Source organism: Gracilinanus agilis, chromosome 6 (genome assembly GCF_016433145.1).
Source record: "Gracilinanus agilis isolate LMUSP501 chromosome 6, AgileGrace, whole genome shotgun sequence".
NCBI lineage: Eukaryota > Metazoa > Chordata > Mammalia > Didelphimorphia > Didelphidae > Gracilinanus > Gracilinanus agilis.
The window spans coordinates 119,067,472-119,092,530 of record NC_058135.1 but is presented as its reverse complement, the minus strand read 5'-3'; the positions used below and the strand labels follow the sequence as shown (position 1 = coordinate 119,092,530).

The window sequence follows — 25,059 nt, the reverse complement described above, 5'->3', positions numbered from 1 at the left end:
GAATCTTTAAGAAGAGCTATATGGTAGGTAGTCTTTCAGTTAACAACATGTATCTGAAATGAACACTATTATGATATCCCTCACAAGTTTCAGGGCAGCTCTCTGTAATTGGTTCCTATGATTCTACCCTTCTAATGCTTTACATGTAATAGATTAGGTATTAGTACATTAGTATCCATATTGTTGAGTTTATTGATTAATTATGGCTTGAGCAACTTTAAGGAATGAAAAAATAAGAGGATTGAGAAATAATACTTTTTCAGCTTTGTAAAATTAAGTTGCAAGTAGACTTTTTGTGTCTTCCAAGTACTTGCCTTTTAAGCTGATGCTTTTCAGATAAAGTATTAAATGATTCAAAAGTGTGAGGCATACTAAATCATTCTAAAAATTCTGCATCCAACCCCCAAGGATTGTTGAAAGACCTTAACTAGGGTGTTAGTTGTGAGAAATGAGAGATGGGACCAGATGTCAGAATTGTTAGGTTCAGCAAGACTTGGCAACTGGCTTAACATAGAGGAAGAGAGAAGAATCAAATCATATTAATAATACTTAATAACTGACATCGCAATTTAAGGTTTATAAAAATGCTTTATATTCATTCTTTAATTCGAGTCTTACAACATCTCTGTCAGGTAGACAGAATAGGTATTAAAACCATTTTACAAATAAAGAAATTAAGTGTGAGGACGCTGAATGAATTATTCTTAGTCAATAGGTAGGAAGTGTCAAAGGTGAAGGGTCTAAATTTAGGTCTTTCTGATTCCAGTCTGGCAGTCTATTTCATTCTTTGTATTTGTATACCTCATACCTAGCACAAGTCTTGGCACATAGTAAACTTTATTACACTCAGTCAAGGATAATTTCTAGGTTGCAAAATCTAGTAATGGGAAGGATGGAGATGCTTTCAACAGAAATAGTAAAGTTTCCAGAAGAATGTAGGAGAGAACTCTAATCATTTTTATTTTAGATTTGTGTTTGCCAATACAGCAGAAATTCTTAAACTTCATTGTGTGTCATGGTCTCCACTAGCATTCTGAAGCTTAGGGACCCTGTTTCACATTATTTTAAAATTCGTAAAATTATATAGGATTACAGAGGAAAATGATTATATTGAAATAGTTATTAAATTTTTTTTTAAAGTTTATAGCCTCCAGATTGAAAATCCCAGCTACACCCTGTGGTAATTAGTATTTTTGAAAGTATGCTTCAAAAATTGTGTTTTGGAGAAAACATTCACTTTACCAACAAGAGGCCCAAGATGGAGCTTTGGGGGATCTTTTGACTTAATGAGTGGGAGATGCATGATAATCCAGCAAAGGGGACTGAAAAGGTATTCCAGAAGAGGGAGGCTGACAGTTTCAGAAACTGCAGAGATAATGAACAGAATTAGGACTGAGAAAAGACATTTGGATTTATAAGAGATTTTTGCTGACTTTTAGTGAGCAGTTTGTCATGTAGTTGTGTCAGAAGACAGGTTATAAAAGGGTGAGAATCACACTATTTTCCTTAACCTTTTAAATTATAGTACCACATTGCTGACAATGCCCTGCATTTTTTCAGTGATGTGTATACTCTTAGTACATTTGGTAAGTGTCCTCTGTCACATGGTGCTTGGGGATGTGCCAAATTTCAGAACATCCTTTATATTGAGCACAGCTTGCTCTTTAAAGCCTAAAGTCTGTTAACATGAGGAGTGCCTCCACCAAGTCTCCTCTGGTTTGTGGCTTGGAGGTACTTTGGAGTTCTTGAAGCCTATACCATGGAACACAAATTCTTTCCAAGTTGCAAAAGGCCCTGCAGAGAACAGACCTCAAAGAATGCTGGGGCTGTGGTCTGAAAACTATGCTAGTTTAGTTCAAGGAAGTTCATCCCTAGGTTGGCTGCAGGGTAGTTATTTCTATTTGCTTGCTTATTTTACCAAGAGATGTCAGGGACCATCCACTAAGCTATCTGGGCAAAAATGTTATAATTTTACATAATCAAAATTGTCTCTTTTATCTTATGTGAATCCATAAAGATGGGTTGCAGTCTGCCTTGATAGAAGGAATACTCACCTGTGTAAAATCGTGAATTTTTGGAATACTGAAGTAGAATACTAACTTATCGTACCAAGAGTCCTGCCCTATTGCCTCCTTGCTTCCTGAATGCCTCCCTGGGTTCTGGAAGGGTATGCAAACTCTCTGGTTTTATTTACAATTTTAGAAAAACAGGTTATATCTGACCTCTGGGGATCAGTCTAGCTGAATATGGGGAGACTCACTACCTGTTGGCTGAGTCATGTAGTGACAAATTCTTTGGTCAAGGAAAACTCATGAACCAAAAGACAAATAGAAAATAGATAGCTCCTGACTCTATGCGATCCCCTTGTGTTTCTGTAAATACAGCCCCACAACGACAGAATTTGTCAACTGCAAACAGTAATGCTTGGTATTCTAAAAGTTGGGTCCTGGCACAGTGACTGAGTGGACATGTTATAGGAATGAAATGATATATGTGTACATTCTTACTATTGATACTGAAAGACAGGAAAAATGAATAAAAGACAAGCCACAAACACAGAATATCATCTTCTGAGGAAATGGAAATTTCCCTTATGGAAATCAATCATTCACCATGAGATATCCAAAAGGACTTTTAAATGCCCCACTTTAGGCAGCTAACAGATGATCTTCTTGGGGTAGGGAAGAATTACAACAGCCAAATGCAACTTTGGTTTAGAAGAGAAATTTGTTTATAAAATCTTAGATGGGAAGATTATGAACATCATCACCTCATGAAATGCCAAGAAATTGTTTACATGAAGCTTGTTGGCAAAAGATTTAATTAAGCCAGATAATCCCAAGATCACTTAATGTTGAAACTGGGAGGAGAATAGCCAAGAGATGAAAAATGGAAAAATCTATATAGATCTTCCCAGCAAAATCTTTTCTCCATAGTTAGTTGAACCCTCCCATTTGGACACTATTGTCACAGTTCCTGATGGTGTGCTACATGAGGCAGTAGAACTGACTCTAAAAAGATAAGAAGAAAAGTTGGACCAGACCAAGTATGCTTGAAGTGACACAGTACTGAGGGCACTGAGGAATCACATTCTAAAGAATCTGAAAGGCAACAACAGGGAAGAAATCAAGACCTGATTATTTTTTTCAAAGACTGTTCAGAAACTTTCAACTACTGGTGTCTCTATGTTAACTCTTCTGTCCCTAAAAATCTTTATAAGAAAAAGACTGACTATTTTCATGGTGACACAGCAGTAGTTTCTTTCAGTATTTTAATAGATCTATATGGAGCTTTGTCAATGATAGACTTAGTCTACATATGGAAAATTGGATGACTTTTGTGTCAATATAAATAAATATGTGTTGATTTGATTTGTTATCAATAATTGGACTTCTGAATTATTTTATGTTTAATGGATAGCTATAGCATCTGTAGTAGGATCTCTTTTTGAGGAAGTAGAAAAAGTAGTTATTGGATATTTTTAAAAGAATTCCTATGGAGAATATTAAGGAAAGACTTGTGCTTTGAAAGAAAAGATATCTGTCAAATTGTAGAGTGTTCTATGTTTGAAAGGGTTAGAATGTGAACTTTTAAGCTTTTATTCCAAAATTATTATTAGCAAATTAAGATAAAGTTGAAAGGAAGCAGCCTCAAGAAATCTGGGCAGTAGGCTTTAAATAACCACAAGGAAAACAGTTTTATTTTGTACCAGAAAGAAATTGCCCATTAAGAAGGATTTGAATTTCTTTGTCTAAATCAAGAGGTCTTAACCTTTTTTGTTTCATGAACTCCTTTTGACAGTTTGGTGAAGCCTATGGATCCCTTCTAATGCATAAAATAAGTTATATAGGATTACAAAGGAAGCCAATTATATGGAAATAAAAAAATTTTTTTTAAAGTTCATAAAAAAAAAGTTCACGAAGTAGTTTTAAAAGCCCTCTAATCTTAGGTAAATCCTGTTGTAAGAAGTATTTTTAAATGGGTATTTTAAAGCATGCTTCAAAATTTGTGGGGGCAGGAGGGGAACATTTGTGTGTGTGTGTGTGTGTGTGTGTGTGTGTGTGTGTGTGTGTGTGTGTGTGTCTATACAAAATCTAAAACTGCCAGTCTCATATGTTGAAATATTAAGACTGATTTTCAACCCTTTGATAAGCAATATAAGTTTTAGGGGTTTGAAAAGTTAGAAAGACAAGAAATATTCAGTTAAGAGCCCAATACAATATATAGTCTGTGGCTTGTAATTGCGCTGCTTAAGTAGGAATGAAAAGGGGTGAGGGGGAACCACATTTATTATCCACAACAGAGAAATCATTATCATTATTTGTATCTATATTTACATCCATAAAAAGTTAGTATTTTGTTTCGGGGATTAGTACAAAAAGGTTTAAAAAAAATTTGATTATCTGTGATCCAGTATATGAGTGGCATTTGATTTTGGTGAGACTGCTAAAAATGAAGAATTATATTTAAATGTACCTTAAAGAGTAAGGACTTAAAAGAATTATTTACAACCATTGCTTGAATAATGACTTGCTTCAGGTGATGCGTTTTAAAATATTCTTAGTACCAGGGCTTTTCTAGTTTAGTCATGGTGACAGTAACCTGGTGATATTAAATTTTAGTGGTTTAGCATTTAGAGTAGGAATCATGTACCTCTTGTAGCTAAAATTAGTTCTCTGGAGTCAGTTTACTAAGAAATAACTGGGTACCTATCTATAATATACATTGTTTTTTATTCTATTATTCGATGTGATCATTACATAGTAGATGCACATTAAATATTAATCTATGTCTCTCAGCTCTTCTATCTATCCTCGTCTCTTGGCAACTGCTTTTTAAAAACCAGAATACATCCAGAATATATGTGGAAGTATAGGATATATAAGCATATTACAGTATGATGTTATGTCTCTTACAAGGATAGTAACTTATATGTGTCATGTTCTTATTCATAAGTTTTGGCACTTAATTAGAATTTTAAATTATAGACCTTAAAACTTCTGTAATTTTACCAGAAGCAACCTATTACTTGATTCTGAATACTATTCGACAGTGGAGCAACCAGAGTATTAAAGATATAGAAAGAATTTTGTTTAGTGCCTTTTTAAGTTGATCTTTTTTCTTTCTAATGTTTGTTTAAAAGAACTCGCTCCTTGAAAGTCTGGCTTCTTGCTCTTGACCTTTCAATCAAATCCCAAGTGTGTTTTGTAATATCTTTCAGTTGCTATAGAAATAACTGTCAGAAGTTCTACCATTCACTAGATCACTAGAATAAATGGGTAGGGAGAAATCCCTCTGGCTGTTATTTAATGCACCTATTAAATGTGCTGATAGTTATGTTGTTTGCATTTATAAGGTGGCGGTTGTTTTACAAACCACGTATATAAAGTGTGTTTTTTCCCCAATCTAACTAGTTAGAAAAATTTCCATTTTCCAAAACTCTAGGTATTAAGCTAACATATTTTTTCTTAAGTTTTCTGGAATTTGGGAGTGGGGGTCAAGAGTGACTAATTTTTGAAATTAGAGGGTGTTGATTTTTCCTTCTATTTTTATTGAGTATAACAAATTCACCTCAAAAAATAAATTCTCTCTGGCCAATTATTACCAATTAACTTTAGCTATACCATCAGATAACTGTAGCAGAAACATCCATGACTAATGATAGTTTTATGATTATTTGCTCTCCTATATTATAATTTATAATTGCTCATTGCAAAACACTTGAGATGGATAGCTTTATGTGGCTCAGCAAGGAGCTTGTGGAACTAAGAAAATTAAGAATAACATATGGGTTATATTTGCAGAAAGCTCAAAAGAGTTTGTTTGTGACGTAGACTAAATATTTTGGCTTTCCCCCTTACAACATTCTGAACTGCCTTGGGCCTAAAGATTCCTTTCATCTTGGAAAAGGACAAAATTGATTTAGAACTAAGAGTAACATTCATTTCATAGAAATCCTTATGTCAGAACACAATTGTAAAACATAGCTTTCACTGAACCTAAAACTGCCAGTCTCATGTGTTGAAATATTAAGGCTGATTTTTAATCCTTTAATAAGCAGTGTAAATTTTAGGTCTTTGAAAAGTTAAAAAGACAAAGGAGTATTCCATTAATGGCCCATATACGTGTCTTATAATCAAGTTGTTTTAGTAGGAATGAAAAGAAGGAAAACCCTTATTATACATAAGCAATATAACTTACTATACATAATATAATATGCTACAATCTTGCTATATTGCTTATTACAATGTAACTTACTATAATCCATATTACTTGCTATAAGATAACTTGTGACAATCTGAATTTAATGATACATTGACTATTTTACTTGCAAGCTTGCCCCTAAATTTTTACTATCTTTAAAAACAACTAAACATAAAGCAGAATGGAAGAGCTAATTTCAAGAAATATTAATGTAAGGGCCTGAAGATATTTGTGTTTTTGTTTTAATTTTTTAGAATCTTTGAACTTCAGTAGAACACTTGTATCACCTTAAGCCATAGCTTCAAAATAATTTTAGTTTGATGATGCATATACATATATGTGAAATGAGCACCAGATATATTACCAAGCATCATCATGCTCTTACTCAATGAGTGTTAAAAGTATACAGTTTTCAAAAGAATTACAAACTATCATCAACCAATTAGCACCAGCTCTTAAGAAGTATGCTCTTGTGGGAAACAAACAAACAAACAAACCTAAGAAAGTTCAATTCAGGGGCAGCTAGGTAGCACAGTTTGTAGAGCATTTGGCCTGGAGACAGAAGGTCCAGGATTCAAATCAATCTCAGATACTTCCTAGCAGTGTGAACCTGGGCAAATCACTTAACCCCAATCACCTAGCTTTTGCTGTTTGATCTTAGAATTGATACTAAGATAGAAGATAAGGATTTTTAAAAAAGAAAAAAGGAAGTTCAATACAAAGTATAAGGAAAGTAGTTCAGCAGAGAGCACATATGTAATATAAAAGAAAGATTTTTTTTTAAACAATAGAACAAAGATTTCAGAGGCACAGTGGAAGAGTTAGTAGTGAGAGTTGGAACTAATATAGTAGGTGAGCATGAGTAGAGCAGTGAATGGTGGCTCAGAGTCACAGAGATTCTGAGTGGAGCTACAGTGCAGTATATTGGCTTCACAGAAATAAAAACAGTACGGTGTAGAGCAGAGGTGTCTAGCAAAATAAATAATATAGACAGAGATAACATTAATTTGATGTTTTCTAAATCAATATGCAGCCCAAGGGGATTTCATTTCTATTTGAATTTAACACCAGTGATGTAGATGATAGACCTGGAGTGAGAAAGCATGTGGCTTCAAGTCCTGTCTCAGACACTTACCAACTGTGTGATCCTGAGCAAGTCATGTAGTCCTAAGGGGCTTCTGATTAATCCTGTCAAAAGAGGAGGTTGGACTCATTGATCTCCAAGTTCCTTCTATCTCTAAATGTATGGTAATATACATGATCCTTGGTAATGTTGATTTGATTAGGCATCCTTGAGTAAGAAGTGGAAAGGGGTGGGTTATAAGTACTAGAGCTGGACAAATGGAGAGTCTCTGGTGGTCAGGGCAGAAATTGCCAAATTTCTGGTGTCTGGCTGGTTTTAGTCAGCTGAGGCCTGTTTGAGGAGGTCACCTGAAGCCTCCCAAAACTCAGTACTAAGCATTCTTTCCATCTATACTATTTCACTTGGGTAAATACAATCAGCTCCCAGGGTTTTAATGATCTCTGTGCAGAGGATTCTCAGAGCAAGTTGTGTAGTCCTGACCTTTTCCATCTTCTGTTCTCATGTCTCCAACTGCCTTCTCAACATCTCAAACTGGATTGTCCCACTCCACACATCCAAACTAAATTCATTAGTAGCTAAGTCCTACCATTGCTACTTTTATAACATCTCTTTTTATTTACCCATTTTCTCCTCTGACACTGCAACCACCTTGGTACAGCCCTCATCACCTCAGAACTAAACTGCTAGCTGGTCTCCCTTCATCCACTCCAAACCATCCTTCTTTCTCTCTCTCTTCTTTTTTCCCTCATCTCTCCCCCTTCCCCCTAATTCAGGAAACTCCTCTGGTTCCCTATTATATCTCTAGTGACACTGGCTTCCTTTCATCTCCTGACTCCTAGTATTTTATTTTCAATTCTCATACTTTTCATCTCTGCCTCCTGGCTTTACTGGTTTCCTTAAAGTGTTAGTAAAATCCCTCCTTCTGTCCCCCTTTTTGCTAATGACTTTCCTCCAAAATAACCCTCAATTTATCCTATGTATATCTTGTTTGTATGTATTTGCTTGCCTGTTGTCTCCTCCATTAGACTATGAGCTTCTTGAAAGTAGGGATTTTTTTTAAGCCTTTCTTTGTGGCTTTAGTGCTTACTTAACATACTGGCACATAGTAGACACTTAATAAATCTTAATTGAGTAAGTGGTATCAGGAAAGGTTACATAAAGTTGATAGAATTTATCTGAAGATATCTGTAATATCTTTGCCTATCAGGCTTCTCCTCCCCAGGCATTCCCAGTTCTTTAAACTGATAAGAGGCAATATGATATAATGGAGAGAGGACCGGTCTTTAAGTTAGGAAGAACTAGATTCAAATTCTGCCACTGTTATATACTAGCACATACTAACCATGTGTATAAGGAAGAAAGGAAGGAAGGGAGGAAACAAGCATTTATTAAATTCCTACTTTTAAATGCATTACCAACATTTGTCTTATTGGATCTTCATGACAACTCTGGAAGAGGTATTATTATCACCCCCATTTTGCAGTCAGAGAAACTGAAGCGAACAGAGGACAAGTGACTTGCCCAAGGTAACATAGCTAGGAAGCGTCTGAGGCTAGATTGGAACTCGGGTCTTCCTGACTCCTGGTCTAGCCCTCTATCATCCACACAGGCATCCAGCTGTAAAGGAAAAGGTATTCAACAGTAGAAGACAATTTAATTCAACTAATTAAATAGTTGAATTAACTATTTAAAGAGAAGGAAATAGAACTAGGACATCAATATCAATCCTCAGAAAGCACCGAAGAGTAGATGACCTTGTGCTTCTCATGAGGATGGAAAAATACATTCATAAAGACTGCAGCACAAGAAGAAATAGAGGGATAGAGAATATGGTCAAGGAGGAATTTCAGAACTTTGGATCATGTGATAATGGAGTCCTTGTGGGCAATAACTTGACCAAGGGTGTGATTGAGTTGAAGTAAAGGCATGGGTTTAAGGAAATGAGGAACTTAACAGAAGCGTGAAGGCGTTTGTCAGCTAATGGCCTTCAGTAACCTCATGATAGATCTCTGCTTCCAGTCTTTCCCAGCTCTAATCTGTCCTATACATTGTCACCCAATAGTGTTTCTAAAATATTATCTGTGTGTATATCTCCACCACACTCTCTCTTTGGGCCTGGTATTTCACTGTCTAACCCTTCATTGTTCCTGAACACCATGTTTTTCTTCTCTCTTCCATAGCTATCCCCTAAACCTCCAAAACTTGCGTTGTCCCTCCTATGTTTAGTTCAAGCCCCATCTCTACTGCAATAAAATGATTCCAACAACTATCATTCCCTTCTCTGAATTCTTATAGTAATTGTTGTCTTTATGCTTGACTTTGACACAGTATTAAGCAACCTCTTGTTATCCAACTAATTTATTTTGACATGATTCTTCTCACCAGTAAGATTCTGAGTCCCTTAAATATATGGAGTATATACTTTTTTAATATTACTCTACGGTACTAAGTGGTTAGAGTTCCAGTCCTGGAGTTGGGAAGAGATTCATCTTCCTGAGTTCAAATCTGGCCTCAGATACCTCCTTCCTTTGTGACTCTGGACAAGTCACTTAACTGTTTGCCTCAATTTCTTTGTCAGTAAAATGAGCTGAAGTAGGAAATGGTAAACGACTCCAGTATCTTTGCCAAGAAAACTCCAAATGGTATTACAACTAACAACTAACAACACATACTGAAGTGTTTAGCACATAATAGGCGCTAAATATTGGCTAAATTAAATTGAAATGAGAGATACAGCACATTAATATGACAGCTCCTTACACAGCATATTGTATTGAATGTGAGTTATACTTAATTGTTACTTTAGTAACAAAAGGCCCCTCCTTCCAATTAAAAACTGAAAGGGAGGAGAAAAAACCTTAGAACTAGCATCCACACAGTGGCCACATCCAAAAATGTATGTCTCTTTCTGCATGTTGTATCTATTAGCTCTGTTGGGAGATGGACAACATGCCTTATTAGTTTCTCTGGCAAGATGGTTGATAATATCTTTGAACAGAGCTCTTTAAGTCTTTCAGAGTTGTTAAATGTTGTTGTCCTTGAAAAACTTGTTATCCTAGATCTGCCTATTTTACTCAGCATCATTTTTCTGAAATCTCTTTCATCATTTCTTACAGTACAGTAATATTCCATTACATCCTTATACTACAATTTGTTCTGTCATCTCCCAACTTAATTCTTCTCTCTTTCCATCCCCCTCCCCAACACACTCACTCATACCTTAGATTCTAGTTCTTTTCCTTTTTTCCTGTTTTTAATAACTTCTTCAGGTTCAGGAAATTTGTTTTGCTTGCCACTGTCCTCTCCCTAGCATTATCCATCTCCTTCATCTCCCCCTCCCATCTCACCTTTTTCCCTGAGTTGATTTCAATGAAAACTACTAACTGGGTTGTTGGGTTTTTTTCCATTACTTTTCTAAGAAATTCAGTATGTCAAAGAACTCTAGGTGCCTGAAATATGACAATTATATGGGAAGGGGGAGGGTTCAATGGAGATCCTATATTTGAAATAAGTTTTTTTTTTTATACAATTATGTAATGACTTCAGAGAGATTGGCTAGAAAATGTTCAATTTCAAACAAAATACCAATTAAATAATGCAAGGGTATAAAAATCAGCTAATGTTTTTAGGGAATTTTTTAAAGCATAATTGAAAATCCAAAAATGTTAGTTACTGTATTCATAAATCTACACATATCTATGAGTAAATTGGCATCACTCTTTCCTCCTTATTATTATTTATTTAATTAAAAGCTCTAGCCTTATTCACATACATCCATTCTATCTTTGGCAGGATAGTGCTTTATACTTTGATTCTAAAAGAAACTTGGTAAAGACTTTGTTTTTATTTTGGGCATCTTAAAGTTGGAAACTTCTAGATCTTATCAACTGACATTTCAGCCTTCTCTTTTACTTCACATATTGCCTGATATATTTTCCAATACTTCATGGGTATGTGGTCTTCCTGATGTCAGTGTGCCCTCTGGTAATGCAGATTACCCATCTTCTTTATTCATCTTGTGCAGCATTTGTTCAAAGGTATTCTCTCAAAAGTTCAAGACAGCTTAGTGGATTGAGAGCCAAGCCTAGAGACAGAAGGTCCCAGGTTCAAATTTGGCCTCAGAAACTTCCGAGCTGTGTGACCCTGAGCAAGTTGCTTAAGCTCCCATTGCCTTAGCTCTTACCACTCTTCTGCCTTGAAGATACACAGTGTTGATTCTAAGATGAAAGGTAAGGGTTTAAAAAAATTCTCCATAAGGATGCTCCCCACTGTGCTGAGAGCTTTTCTCAAGTTCTCTTGACATTATGAGGGTACCATTTAAGAGCACACAGACTGGCCATTGTTTATCCTATGATCTCATCACATGACCAGCCCATGTTTTTTACTTTTATATTTCTTTGACAAAATCCTTTAAACTGTCTCTTCATAGTTTCTTGTTTGTAATGATCACCATGCTCCTATTCATTGCTCTTGTAGTGACTGGCAGTTTAATTTATTCAGAGGTTATTATTCAATGGTTACAAACTATTCAGCATCATCAAAAGAAGATTAATATCAACCAGCTCTCCTTTTCAATTTTGGATCTGATTATCCTTTTGATAAGATTTTTCTCACCAGTGGAAAAATTATATAAACTGATGAAAAAAAAAAAGTGAACAGGATGAAGAAAACCATTTACACAATATCTACAGCAAGATAAATGGAAATATCACCCAAACTGAGTGCTGAGAAATTATATTGGCCAAGCTTAAACCCAAAGATGAGCTCTGAGAATGTAGAAGTGGAGAGAGTGTAACTTTGAGGCTAGAACCACCTAAAATTTAGAATTTGATTAATGTGTTGTTTAGTTTTACTCAACTGATTTTTTTTATTCTTTATTATAAGGGAAGAATATGTAGGATGGGAGGAGGAAAGGATATATATTAGAACATGAAGGTGATGTAGAAAGATAATAACAAAACATTCTTTTAAAGCCATATTGTAGATAATGTTGTCTGATCCTCAGTTTCCTAAAATCAACCCAGGTATAAAACAGAAAGCCATGTTCTGCCAATGATGCTTGGCTGATCCAACACAAAGTACAAATCAAAGAGGAATTTCTGTTGTTACTAATTGTAGAATCTAGAATCACTTGGGTTTGGCCTAACCGCCTACACAGGAAAGAACCTGTACCTGTTGTTCACATTATGATCTGTAGTTACATGTACAACCTATACATTGCTGACCTGTCCCTATCTGTTCCTCAGACCTTGTAAATGGAGTACTTAAATACCACTGCAAAAAGGTAAAGAAAGATTTATCTTCCTACCTCTCTAGTATATTCTCAATTTACTAACACCCAGGTCTAGTTTTAGGGGATAAGGAAAAACAAAGAAAGAGAAACAGACCTGTCTGTGTTGCAAACATCACTATAGGTCACAGGTTTCCTTTCTCTGACTCTTGGCAATTTGACCTACAAAAGGAAGAAAAAAAAAACCCTAGACTTGGCAGCTAATTTTTATGCTCTGTTTTTAGCTATACATACATATATGTAAATATAGCTAAAAATAGAGCATAAGATTATATACATATGTATGTATATTATATGTATGATTTTATATATGCATGTAAAAAAATATATATATATAATGGATTATTTCATGTAATTTCTGAGTTCTTTGTTCCCATACCCAGGGTTTCCCTAACTTCTTTGTGGTAAAGTACTACTCAGCTTGCAGTTGACTTTGGATGTAGAGATTTTTGATTAACAATATGTAGGAGGCACCTGGGTAGCTCACTAAATTGAGAACTAGGCCTAGAAATGGGAGGTCCTAGGTTCAAATCTGACCTCAGACACATCCCAGCTGGGTGACCTTGGGCAAGTCATTTAACCCCCATTGCCTAGCCCTTACTACTCTTCTGCCTTGGAACCAATACGTTCCAAGACAGAAGGTAAGGGTTTTAAAAAAAAACACCAAAAAACAATATGTAGTGACTTTGGGATATTGAAGGGGAAATGTTACTATTTGTGTACAAGGAAGAGAGATTCGGTCTGCTTTCGCAGATAGCTTCTAGCCATGTCCTCCTGTAGAATGGCCACTTGACAGTAAGTAATGGATGCCAGAAGCCACCAGTCATAGACCTCTTCTGTGTCTTCCAGCATTTCAAATGAGCCTTTTGCATTCTCAGAAAATACAAAAAAAGATCTGGGCACGGCCTCTGGCCTCATTCCTTTAGTGTAGGTAGATTAAATTTAGAGAACCCTTGCTAATTCTGAGAGTCTGATTCTAGTTATTCTAATACTTCTTAAATTTTGACTGCCCTGTGTCAGTGAAGTTTTTCCTAGAAAGTATTCATCTATTGAAACTGTTAACTAGGAGGTTTTATTTTACTGTTCATGCCACTTTTCTTCTTCCTGAATGTCACTTACACTGCAGTGATCTTTGCCTTACTGACCTCTAGGTTAGATTACAGTAGTGCCCTTGGGAGGACCTCCTCATGAAATTACATGCAAGTTTTGTGGAATATGGTGGAAGGATTCTTTGTATATTGGCTGTCTGAATTCTTCCCACAAAGAAAATGAACTTTTGACTAAGGAACTGAAGTTAGTCTTTTGGTTTGTTTAATTTTAAGGATATCTTTATCATAGGTTTGTGATCTGGTTCTGTTTCTTGCTGCATACATATACTTATGATGATAGGTTAATACTGCAGCTTTAATAAATGAGTGGAGAGGAGAAGAAGTGTAACATGACCCAATTTCTGGGTGGATTGAGAGAGGACAATTCTATAGTCTGGGAACAGGAGCTGCTTAGAATCTCTCTCAAGGGAGTTCAGTATACCCTCATCACTGGCCATAAGAATTCAGAGCACTTTCAGACTTCTTCGCACCATAATCAGTGTCTAATTCTCTGTGCATTATCTTTCAAGAATGAACTTTTTAGTTACCTATATTCTCAAACATTAAAACTTAAGTTTGGTCACCCAGAGAATCAGTTCAAATTAGTCAGCATTTATTAAGTTCCTACTCATTCCAGCCTCTTTGCAAAGTATTGAGTAAACAAACAAAATTGTCTATGCTCTCAAGTTTAGTTCCCTTTCTATTCAGTTATGGACCTAGTCTAAATTCTGTCTTGTGAGAAAAGTTTATTTAATTGTGGGAACTGGGAGAAAACCTTATTGCATTGTTTGAACCTAGCCCTGTGTGACTGGGAAACTGGAGCACCTCTCCCTGCTATTTAGAAATCCAGGACCTAGGTTAAGTTGACCAGAAACCCAATCAGATCCTAAGACTGATGCTTTTTTATCCTGAGATTGATGAGTTTTCTCATAATTGTCCATCTCAATCCATATGTCTTATGTGAAAACTTAGCCCTGCACTGCTTAGTCAGTGATTGTTTTCATATAGTTGGGGAGGAATGGGACACCTCTTTTCCTGCATTCAGGGAATTGTACCTGTGCACTCTTCCTCCCAACTTGGGAAAACCCTAATCTTTTATCCAAATAGAAATTCAATGTTGTGTCAGTTGCTTTTAATTAATTGGTCTTATTTGATTAATTGTTTTTAATCTATAGAAATCTTTCTCCCCCAGTATTTGAGGTCCAGCCCTAAGCCGAAGAAGGGGCTTCTTGTTCCTGATGTGTTAAACACTTGGCATGCACTGCTTAATAAACCCATATTCTTAGAAGATGAAACCTTTGTTTCCTCAGTCATGGCATCCTTTATTTATTCTACAACTTTTCATCTTAGACATTTGTGGTTTCTTGGATACCACTTTTTTGTATTTTGTTTTTTCTTTGTATTTGACATATGTTTTCTTACATTTGTTGGTGATTGTCAAATTTATAATGAATAACAAAATATAGGCCACTGAGAAGTTAAGGGCCTTTCCAGAGTCACTAGTATCAGTATCAGCCAGGTTAGGATCTAACCCCAGGTTTACAGGATTCCCAGGCCAACTCTCTGTGTACTATGTCAAATTGCCTCAGTATCACAATAAAGATTGATATTATTCTTGTGCTACATATACCACTGTTTCCATAGTCATTTACTCCTTGTAAGTGTCAAAGACTGCCTAAGTCAATCTGGTTTGGTCCCCTTATATAGCATTCAGTGGTTGGACTGACTTTCGCCACACATCTAGGAGTCCTTGAATGTAGGTGACTAGGTCTGACTCTCCCTGTGAAGCTTCTGTGCCAGGAAGTCAGCTCTTTTCCTAGTTCTCTGGTGATACAGTCTATTATCTCCTCACTTATACCACTCTCTTTATTCTGTGACCACCTCAAATTCAACTAGTTTTTATTTTAATGGTCTCACTTTGGCTTCCAAGTTCTTGCCTATGCCAGTCATCACTTGTTGTGGATGATCAAGTTGAATATATTGTTCAGAATATTCTTAGGGCCTGAGAAGGGGGAATGGGAGTTGGTTCAGAATACATATCCCAGAATGAGTAAGGATCATCTTCCATTATTGACATCCAACCAAACCACCAACTGGAAAGGAGGGGATGCTCTATGGAGAGTCATAGTGTCTAAGCCCATGGCATGACCAGCCCAGGGAATCAGGTGTGGGAGTAGCAGCTCTAGCCATAACATATGACAATATGGTAACTGGGGACCTATTTTAGCTGTCATAAAAAAGACTGATGTCTTGAATGGGTAGGTTGAGTCAGATAACGTCAGTTCCCTAAATACCTTCTTTGTTGCCTGGGCTTCTAGTACTGACTTCCCAACCTAAATCTCTACTTCTGTAAATGGTTTTTCACTTTGTACCTATCCCTTTGATGTTGGAGCTCTAAAGCAATCCTGATGCCAACCCAGCCTGGTCTGGCCTGGCCTTTGAGACTCTTTTTGCTCTGTATCTGATTCAGTCCCTTCCTGTCTTTCCAGACCCAGTCACTGTCCTAATCATTAGTGTACCTGCAGTTCAGAATACAAGATAGTTACTCAATTATTTGTCTCCTTATTCCGGAATGATAACAGTAGCTTTCTAGTTGGTCTCTGCTTCTAGTCACCTCTAACTCTTCCCTAACCTTTTACTCTGAAAGATGCCTCTGCACCCCTGTAGCACCTTCCTCTGAATGGTGAGGTCCTCCTTGGAACCTGCATTTGAGGAAATGCCCAAGGCAGCCATGCTCACTTTCCTTTTGGATTCGCTCCTGAGTCCCTGGACTTCTCCACCTTCCTTCCCCCACTACCTCATTCCTTTTTCAGCTCCCTTGTGTTATTTTCTTGAGTTAAAATGTAAACTTTCTGAGGGCAATGACTATCTTTCTTTTGTCTTATATTATTTGTATTTTTAGCTTTTGGCACTGTGCCTTGCACATAGTACTTAATAAATGCTTTGTCCTTTTATTTATCAAATTTTTTACCTCTTCCTTTATTCTTGTACACACAGGTAATTAGTTTGCTCATTAACTCATAGTATCTTCTTGTTGTCATTCTAAGTCTTCCAAACAACTATCCTGCCTTTCCCATTAAACCTTATTCATCATTATTCTCCAATTTAGAGTATTTGTTGCTGTTGAGGCAGTCAACTATCTAATGTATATACCATGATCATTTCTATCTCTATTTTTTCTTATCCTGCCTTCTTCTCTACTATCCATCTCTCAACACACCCTAATCTAATCCCTTTAATATAAAGTTGCCCTCCTTTTCCCCAGTCATTGTCCCATTCTAAATCACTGCATCTTGCAACATAACTTGAGAGCCATCACTTTCAAGCTTTTCTTAATTAAACTAATCCTTAATCTTACCCTTCTCTAAAGGCCTGTATCACACAGTCTCCCATTGATTATACATGTTTTCTTTTCTTCTTCAGTTGAAGATGTATTTGTATGTGAATGTGTGTGTGTGTGTATATATATATTCCCAGATAGACTATAATCTCCTTAATACAGCCCATATTTTTCCTCTTCTAGTGAACAGCCAAGTACTCTACTAGGTCTGGTAGAAGTTTAAGAAGCAAAAGATGAAATAGTCCAGAAATATCAATGAAAGAAGAAAAGGACTCATATGCACAAAAAATATAGCTACTCTTTCTTTGTGATTGCAGAGAACTGGAAACTAAGGAGGGGGCCATGAACTGGGAATGGCTGAATAATCACTCATGGCATATAATTCCAACTGCCTAGCCTTACCACTTTTCTGCCTTGGAACTGATAATATCAGTAACTTAGAGTTCATTTTTAGAGAAACCTGGGAAAGTTTGTATGAACTGATAGAGTGAAGTGAGCAGAACCAGAATAGTTTATATAATAACAACATTGTAAAGACAAGGAAGGGAAGGAAATAAGCATTTATATGGCACCTAATGTTCCAGGCACTATGCTAAGCCCTTCTTACAAATATCTTTTTTGATCCTCACAACAACCCTATGAGGTAGGTGCTATTTTTGTCCCCATTTTATAGATAAGGAAATGAGACAAATAGAAGTTATGTGATTTGCCCAGAATAACACAGATAACATCTGATGCTGAATTTGAACTCAAGTCTTCCTGACTCCAGGCACAGCTCTCTACTGCACCACCTATCTGCCTTAACTTTGAAACAAAGAATGTCAAGAAATTGAGCATTCTCATAAATGCTGTGACATTTTCCCAGAAAACCAATAAAAAAGCATGCTACATACTACTCTTGATGGAGGTGATCATCAAGGTTCAGAATTGAGACATTTTTTTTTAACATGGCCAGTATGTGGATTTGTTTTGCTTGGATGTACATATTTATTAGAAGGATTTTATTTTTCTTTTAATTTTTTTTCCTCAGTGGGAGTCAGATAAGGAAAAAACAGATTTTTGTTAAATAAAAAAATTATACATACATTTTTTAAGCAGTGTTCAATCCAAAAGGTGAGAAACATTACAGATTGAACAAACTTTTTTTTAATCCTTACCTTCAGTCTTATAATCAATATTGAGTATCATTTCCAAGGCAGAAGAGAGAAGTAAGGGCTAGGCAATTGGAATTAAGTGACTTGCCCAGAATCACAGAGCTAGGAAGCATCGGAGGCCAAATTTGAACTCATGTCCTTCTAACTCCAGACTAGCACCCTATCTGCTGAGGGACCTAGCTGCCCCTGGCAATCTTTAAATAAATACCTAATATAACACTTCTTTGGCCTTAATGGTGTTCCGCCAAAATTTGAAGGCCTGTAAAGATCAGCTTACACTTTTAATATGATCATCAAGTTAATTTACTCATCTGTCTTGATCCCTTTTGTCCTTGTCTGCTGTTTTTCAGGAAAATTAATCAAGATAACTAGTTAGAAAGAAGTTAGATTGTCTTAGACGGTAGTGCTTTTATTTCACTGTGCTTCCTATTAGGGTCTAGACACATAAACTAGTTTCAGTTTCTGCTACAACTTGTTTATTTTAGATCAGTAAAATTAAGGAGGCAGTTTCTTACCTTAAAGAGAGTTGAGAAATATATGCTTGGACTAGCATTGATGAAGAGGGTCAATGGTATTTTGTGTCTTCATTATTTTAGGACTTTTTAGCCACTTTTTTTTTTAATTTGGTCAGTTGGTCAGGAATGGACTGGTTAATTGTTCACCACTTGATTTTTAGAGTTGTGGAGGAAGTACTTTAGAATATATTTCATGGGGGCAGCTGGGTGGCTCAGTGGATTGAGAACCATACCTAGAGATGGAAGGTCCTAGGTTCAAATCTGGCCTCAGACACTTCCTGGCTGTATGATCCTGGACAAGTCATTTAACCCTGTTGCCTAGCCCTTACCACTCTTCTGCCTTGGAACCAATACACAGTATTGATTCTAAGATGGTAGATAAGGGTTTAAAAAAAAAGGAAAAGAATATATTTCACCTTTCTTGTATAGCAAGAACTGCCCATTTGAAAAGCATGCAGATTACCTTCATCTTCTTTTCATTGGTAATATGCAAAGCTGAATAATACATATTTTGTCTTATATTTAGTATTCAGTATAAAACAAAATAGAAGAAAACATCCATATCTTTAAGAACGTCACGTGTGACCTGTCTAATTTATTAAGACAGTGTTTCACTAGAGAAACATTTTGGATCTCAAGAGAATGTTTTGTGGGGTTTTAATTTCTTTTGAGCATTAGCTAAAGCATCTAGACAGTGTGGAACATTCTGCTATTCTTGAACATTAGCTAGGAAATAACTTTCCTCCTTATCCATCTTAATTTTGCTTTTTTACCTTTCGCCTGAATTTGGCATGTTATAAACTTGAAAATACATTTTTCAATATCAGCATGCTATAGTTAATGGTTATTGACATTCTGGTACCTTTAAAAGCCTTTCTTATCATTTTGCTGCTTATGCATCACATTAGAACGCTATGACACCATAAACAAATTCCAGACAACACAGAAAGACCAGTTTAAGATATGATTAAGATAATACAATCATGCCTAAACATTATGTAATATGGGATTTTTACATGGATTTTCCCTTTTATTCAAACATTGCTAAGGATTTGAAGTGTTCATTACCAGCTGGACTTGGTCTATCAGAAACCCAAATTACATCTCATGGCTTTGACAGCACCAAAGAAGGGGTCATTGAAGCAGGACCATTTCAAGGTAAGAGCCCCATACCCCCATTTTTAACTATAAAAAAAATCATCTAATAAAATAACTCTTGTTACATTTTATTAAAGCCTCAAATGCTTTTAGCTATTAACAAGCCTGTATTAGGTAATCATCATTGTAATCCTCAAATGATCAAAATAATCTTTAATAATATTCTTCATGTAAATGATTCAATATTCACAACACAGTTTCTTTGGCCATATATTTTCATATAAATTTAAAAAATAGTTCTAAAATCTTTAATTAAGAGCATAATCCTTATAATAAAATACCAACACTGAAATCTTTTTCAGGCTTAAGAGAATACCAAGGGATTTTTGTTTTTTGCAGAAAATAGAGATGGGGAGTAGACTTATGATTTCATTGGTATGGAGGACTAGCAGGTGAGAAACAATGCAAGTTGGCAGCATTCCTGCAACATAATAGCATTAGAAAGTTGTCCAGAGCACTAAAAGCTATAGATTTGATTTGGTTTGTACGTATATGGATTTTCTTTATATTTTAAGGTAATTGATTAAGGTTATACAAATAATCCAATGCAGGAGCAGGATGGGGGAGCCAAAAAGCTATTTTAGTAATATATTACCCATGTAGACGATAAAGATTTTTCTCATCAATGTTTGAATTTTCAGAATATTTAAATTCATTGCTAATAGTTTAAAGCAAAACAATCTTTGGAATTAGATTCCTTTTTCCAAAATTTTTCTTCTGGTAACTCAGTTACCTTTGACTTAATAACATGAAATATTTAAAGATCCCTGATTTTTAGGTGTGAGTACTTTCTGATGCAAATCATTAGTCCTTATTTAACTTAATAGACGGACTTTATTAATTGCTTAATGAGCCTAGAGTGGTCCTCTCATGACAGTCAATCAGTGAATCAACAGATGTTCTTAAAGCATATGCCACATGTTGGATACTGTACCAGTTGCTAATGATACAGGTATAAGAGTTTAAAAACTCCTGCCCCGAAGGAGCTTGCATTCATTCTGATGGAGTCTTACAGCCTATCACACTTAAAAAATCTGTCACATATACCTATGTAAGTTGTCGTCTTTTAAGTAATACTTTTGTATTTTTATAATTCCAATATATTCAATCAGATGAAGTTATGAAATACATCTCTTTGCAATATATACTATTAACAAAAATTTAGAATAAATTTACATATTATTGTAAATTTAAAACTAAATATACAGTGACATTGTTTTCTTTAATCCTTGCTATTCAAAAAAAAGAAGCATATATGTAAAGTTCTTACTATGCCACTTTATAGAACGCTTTATCTAGAGGAAAATGAAAGTAAAAAGATTGCGAATGCTTAATGAGCAACTGGTAGTGTTGTCTTCTTGATCTAAAGCAGTTCCACTTACATATACCATTTTTTAAAGCTATTTGACAAAAAAAATCACACATGCAAAATATTTTGTTGTTATGTGTTAGCATTTTCACTTAAACAGTTTAATTAACACATGTTGGTTACATGTCTTTTTTTTAACAGGAGCAGTGCAGAATAATGTCATAAAAAATCTGGCCATCATTTTTTTTTTACTTAGAAGCAACTTAATAATTTAAACTTTTAATAAACACATAAAAAAGTCAAAGTTTCTTTGGATTTAAAAAAATACTTTAAGGCATTTTTTCAAAATGAACATAACTCCAAAAATATGTTAAAAGGAAAGCAATCATTCTACTATAATTATAATTGTTGAAGCCCATCTTGGTTCTATGTTTATTAGTTTTTGTATCTACACTAAAGGATGGAGAAATTGGGCTAAGACCAAAGATTTTCAACAGTAATAATTAAAGGATCTGAAACTAGGACCTAGGGACATATGATAGAGCAGTTAAGAGCTACAGATGGATGGTGTAATAACTGGCTTTCAGGTAGGCGATGATTTGTTTAAGGGTAACATGGGCAAGCTATTTTCTGCAGAGGATAAAACTTATAGAAGAAATTGAACTGAAAATTTTCAGGGGAATTAAAGGGGAAATTTTCACATTATACTAAGAATTTATTTTTTAAGAGAGTTCTAGTCAGTAGGCATTTATTATATGTGTACTGTGTATCGCACTGTAAAGCACTGGGATGGAGATACAAAGAATGTTAAAAGCAATCCCTGCTATCAAGGAATTCACAGTCTAGAAAATATGCTCAGATAAGCATCTAGAGGGTAAATCTCGCAAATAATCAACAGAGAGAACACTAGAATGAGGCAAGGCTTCAGGCTACTAAGAAAGGCTATGAAATTAATGAAAGACAACTAGCTATTTTTTTTTACTCTTACTTTCAGTCCTAGTGACAACTCTAAAGGCTACCTAAATGGGGTTAAATGACTTGCCCAGGATCACACAACTAGGTAAAGTGTCTTTTGGCCAGATTTTAACCCAGGTCCACCCAACTCTAGGCCTAGCATTCTATCTACTCTACCACTTAGCCAGTCATATTTTAATAGGAGTTTACCTGTGTCTTTACTATTTTATTTTATTTTATTAAACATTTATTAATATTTATTTTTTAGAAAAGTTAACATGGTTACATAATTCATGCTCTTACTTTCCCCTTCACCCCCCGAGCTCCACCCCCGTCTTTACTATTTTAAATGGTATCTTTTCTTAAATTGCCATATATGCTAGATTATCCTTCTAGTTCAAGACTTCTATGAATAACTTTTTAAAAATTTTTTCATCACTGTAAGTAGTGAACTTAGAGTTGAAAACTTATGTTTTAATGTGACTCTGCTACTGCTAGTTGCTTTGCTTAACTCATTAAACTTTCAGGATCTGACTCTTTATCAAACGTTGAAGAGTTGTTTTGTTTGGGTTTATCTCAGAGATTCCCATGGCCTTAAATACTTTTAAACACTTATGAGGAAAGTATAGCTTACTGAAGTAACTGACTTAGGCACATATTTTTAATTAGTTTTTACTGAATTTACTGAAATTGAAATTTCCATGGGATTGTTAGATACCATCCAAATTTAAATTTCTTAATTTTCACCATTATTTTGGTTGAAAATCAAAATGCATTTCATTCACGAGAGCAAAATGCAACCTTAAAAGTTTCAATAAGATGTTATCTATGTGTATGTGATCATATAAAATTCCTTAAAAGATGAAAGAAGTTTCCTCATATATTAAGTGTGGAGGTTGGATTAAATTAACTCTAAGGACCTTTCCAGCTGTCATCTCATGATCCATAATAGGTGGACTTTTTGGAGGACCTATTGTATACAATCCCACATACAACCTTTAGACTCCAAAGCATTTTTCATGTGAGAGAGGTGGTTTAAGTATTTGATGGGTGAGGAAGCCCAGATACCAGGAGGTTAAGTGACAGCCACACAAGTTATAAGCAGCAGAGGAAGGATTTGATCACTGGTCCTCTAATGCCAGAGGCAGGTTGTACCATGGTTTCAAGTGGACCTTTCAGTTCAACCACAAGGAATAATGGTAACAAATATTCATATAAAACTACCAATGTGCAAGGTACTGTTCTGAGCACTGCAAAATTATTATCTCATTTGATCCTCACAACAATCCTGAGAGGTAGGTACTATTATTATCCGCATTTTACAGATGATGAAACTGAGACAGAAAAAAGAGGTTAAGATATATGCCCAAGGATTGCACAACTAGTAAGTGTTAGAGATTGGACTTGATCTCAGATCTTCTTGAGTCTAGCCCAGGCACTCTATCCACTGTACCATCTAGTTGCCTTCAGTGTACATTGAAGAATGTGATGAAAGTGTTTACTATAAAAGTAGTGGGTAGGAATACATTCATATCTGCCTTGCTAACTGTCAGGAAAGAGTCTCATAAATAGGTTTTAATGTGTGCTAATTTATTAATATTTTTCAGTATCCCTTTGATTATTATCATGCAAAATACAAAACAATAAGATGCAAATACAAAGATGCTTGCTACCAAGTCTAAAGAGAAGAGGAGTACTTTGTAAGAAGGCAGAGGCCTCTTGTTTGCAAATGACTGACACAGATAGTATCTGGAACATTAGAACATTAAGATCTATAATTATTCAGAAGAGCTTAACTCTTTTATCCACCAGAGACTAATCAAGTAGACAAAAGAATCCTTATTTTGGCAGTTAGACAAAATGGTGGCTTAGTGTGTTGGAAGAATGCCTTCTAAGCCACTCTCCACTCTCCATATACATGAGGCAGGTATATTTTGTTCAGAATGAAAATCTATAATGTAGTTAATTTTGTAGCTTCTTAATTTTTTTTAAGAAACTGTATTCTTTTCTTTATAACTTCTAGAAACAGATGATATGGTTTGAAAATTATTATTTTTTTTTACTGAACCATTGATTTCATTTGCAAATTGAAAACTAGATGAGGAAACCCTACAAATACAAATAAGCGAGTATAAGTTAGAGTCTTAGAGAAGATGCACAGGGCACTGAGATGTTAGTGTCTCATTTTAAAGTAGCTAGAGCCGCAAAGTTAGGCTGCCTATAATTTGTTTGGGGGCAGGGATGCACACATGTATGTGTATATATATTCATTTGAAACTGATGCCCAGGTTGTTCATATATGTATATGTTTACATGATATGTTTATATATGAACTTCCATTTTTCCCCTACAAAATAATCTATCAGATCTTAAGTAAACTACTAGGGGATGATGATTTAAAGATTTTGTATTTAATTCCAATATCAGAATGATCAATTTTTAAAACTTTCATTGAACTATCAAAATAAAAATTACTGTCCTTTGGGTACAATTATTGAATGATTTAAACAAACTATGAAAGACAGCTTTACACACACACATATTTTATGTACACATACATATCTGTATATATCCTTTTTGAAATTTGTCCAACAAATTAAAGAAAAAGTTTTGTGGAAGTTCAGTTCAACCACCTTCCATTCACTAGACTCTCACTCCTTCCTTCACTTCATCTTTTCATTCTAGTTTCAGCCTCTCCTAAAGACACTAACTCATTTGTCAGTGAAAACAATCTCTGTTTAATATATTGAAAATGTACAGTGTATTTTAAGAGAAGAAAAATGGATTTTCACAGTTAAATGTATATGCCCTTTTCAGGTTTCCCAGCACCAGCCATATCTTCTGTTATATCTCCTAGCAGTGCTGCAGCTAGCAGACTGGCTGAACAAGGAAGGGACTTAATTGTTCCTACAGGTATTCACAGCATTGCCTGGATAAGTCCCTCTTTGCCACTGCTGAAGCTA

At 35.3% G+C, this 25,059-nt stretch overlaps 1 protein-coding gene across 2 annotated transcripts in view; it reads left to right on the top strand.

Annotated features, from left to right (window-relative positions):
- Nucleotides 1-25,059, top strand: part of ARFIP1 (ADP ribosylation factor interacting protein 1) — a 148,225-nt gene that overhangs the window by 38,347 nt on the left and 84,819 nt on the right. The window contains exons 4-5 of one of the 2 annotated variants that reach the window (XM_044682420.1): nucleotides 19,725-19,833; nucleotides 24,914-25,009. The exons of the other annotated variant lie outside the window; for it this stretch is intronic. Of the exons in view, the coding sequence (XP_044538355.1) occupies nucleotides 19,725-19,833; nucleotides 24,914-25,009 (205 nt within the window). The remainder of the gene's footprint in view (nucleotides 1-19,724; nucleotides 19,834-24,913; nucleotides 25,010-25,059) is intronic. 2 annotated transcript variants of the gene reach the window in all.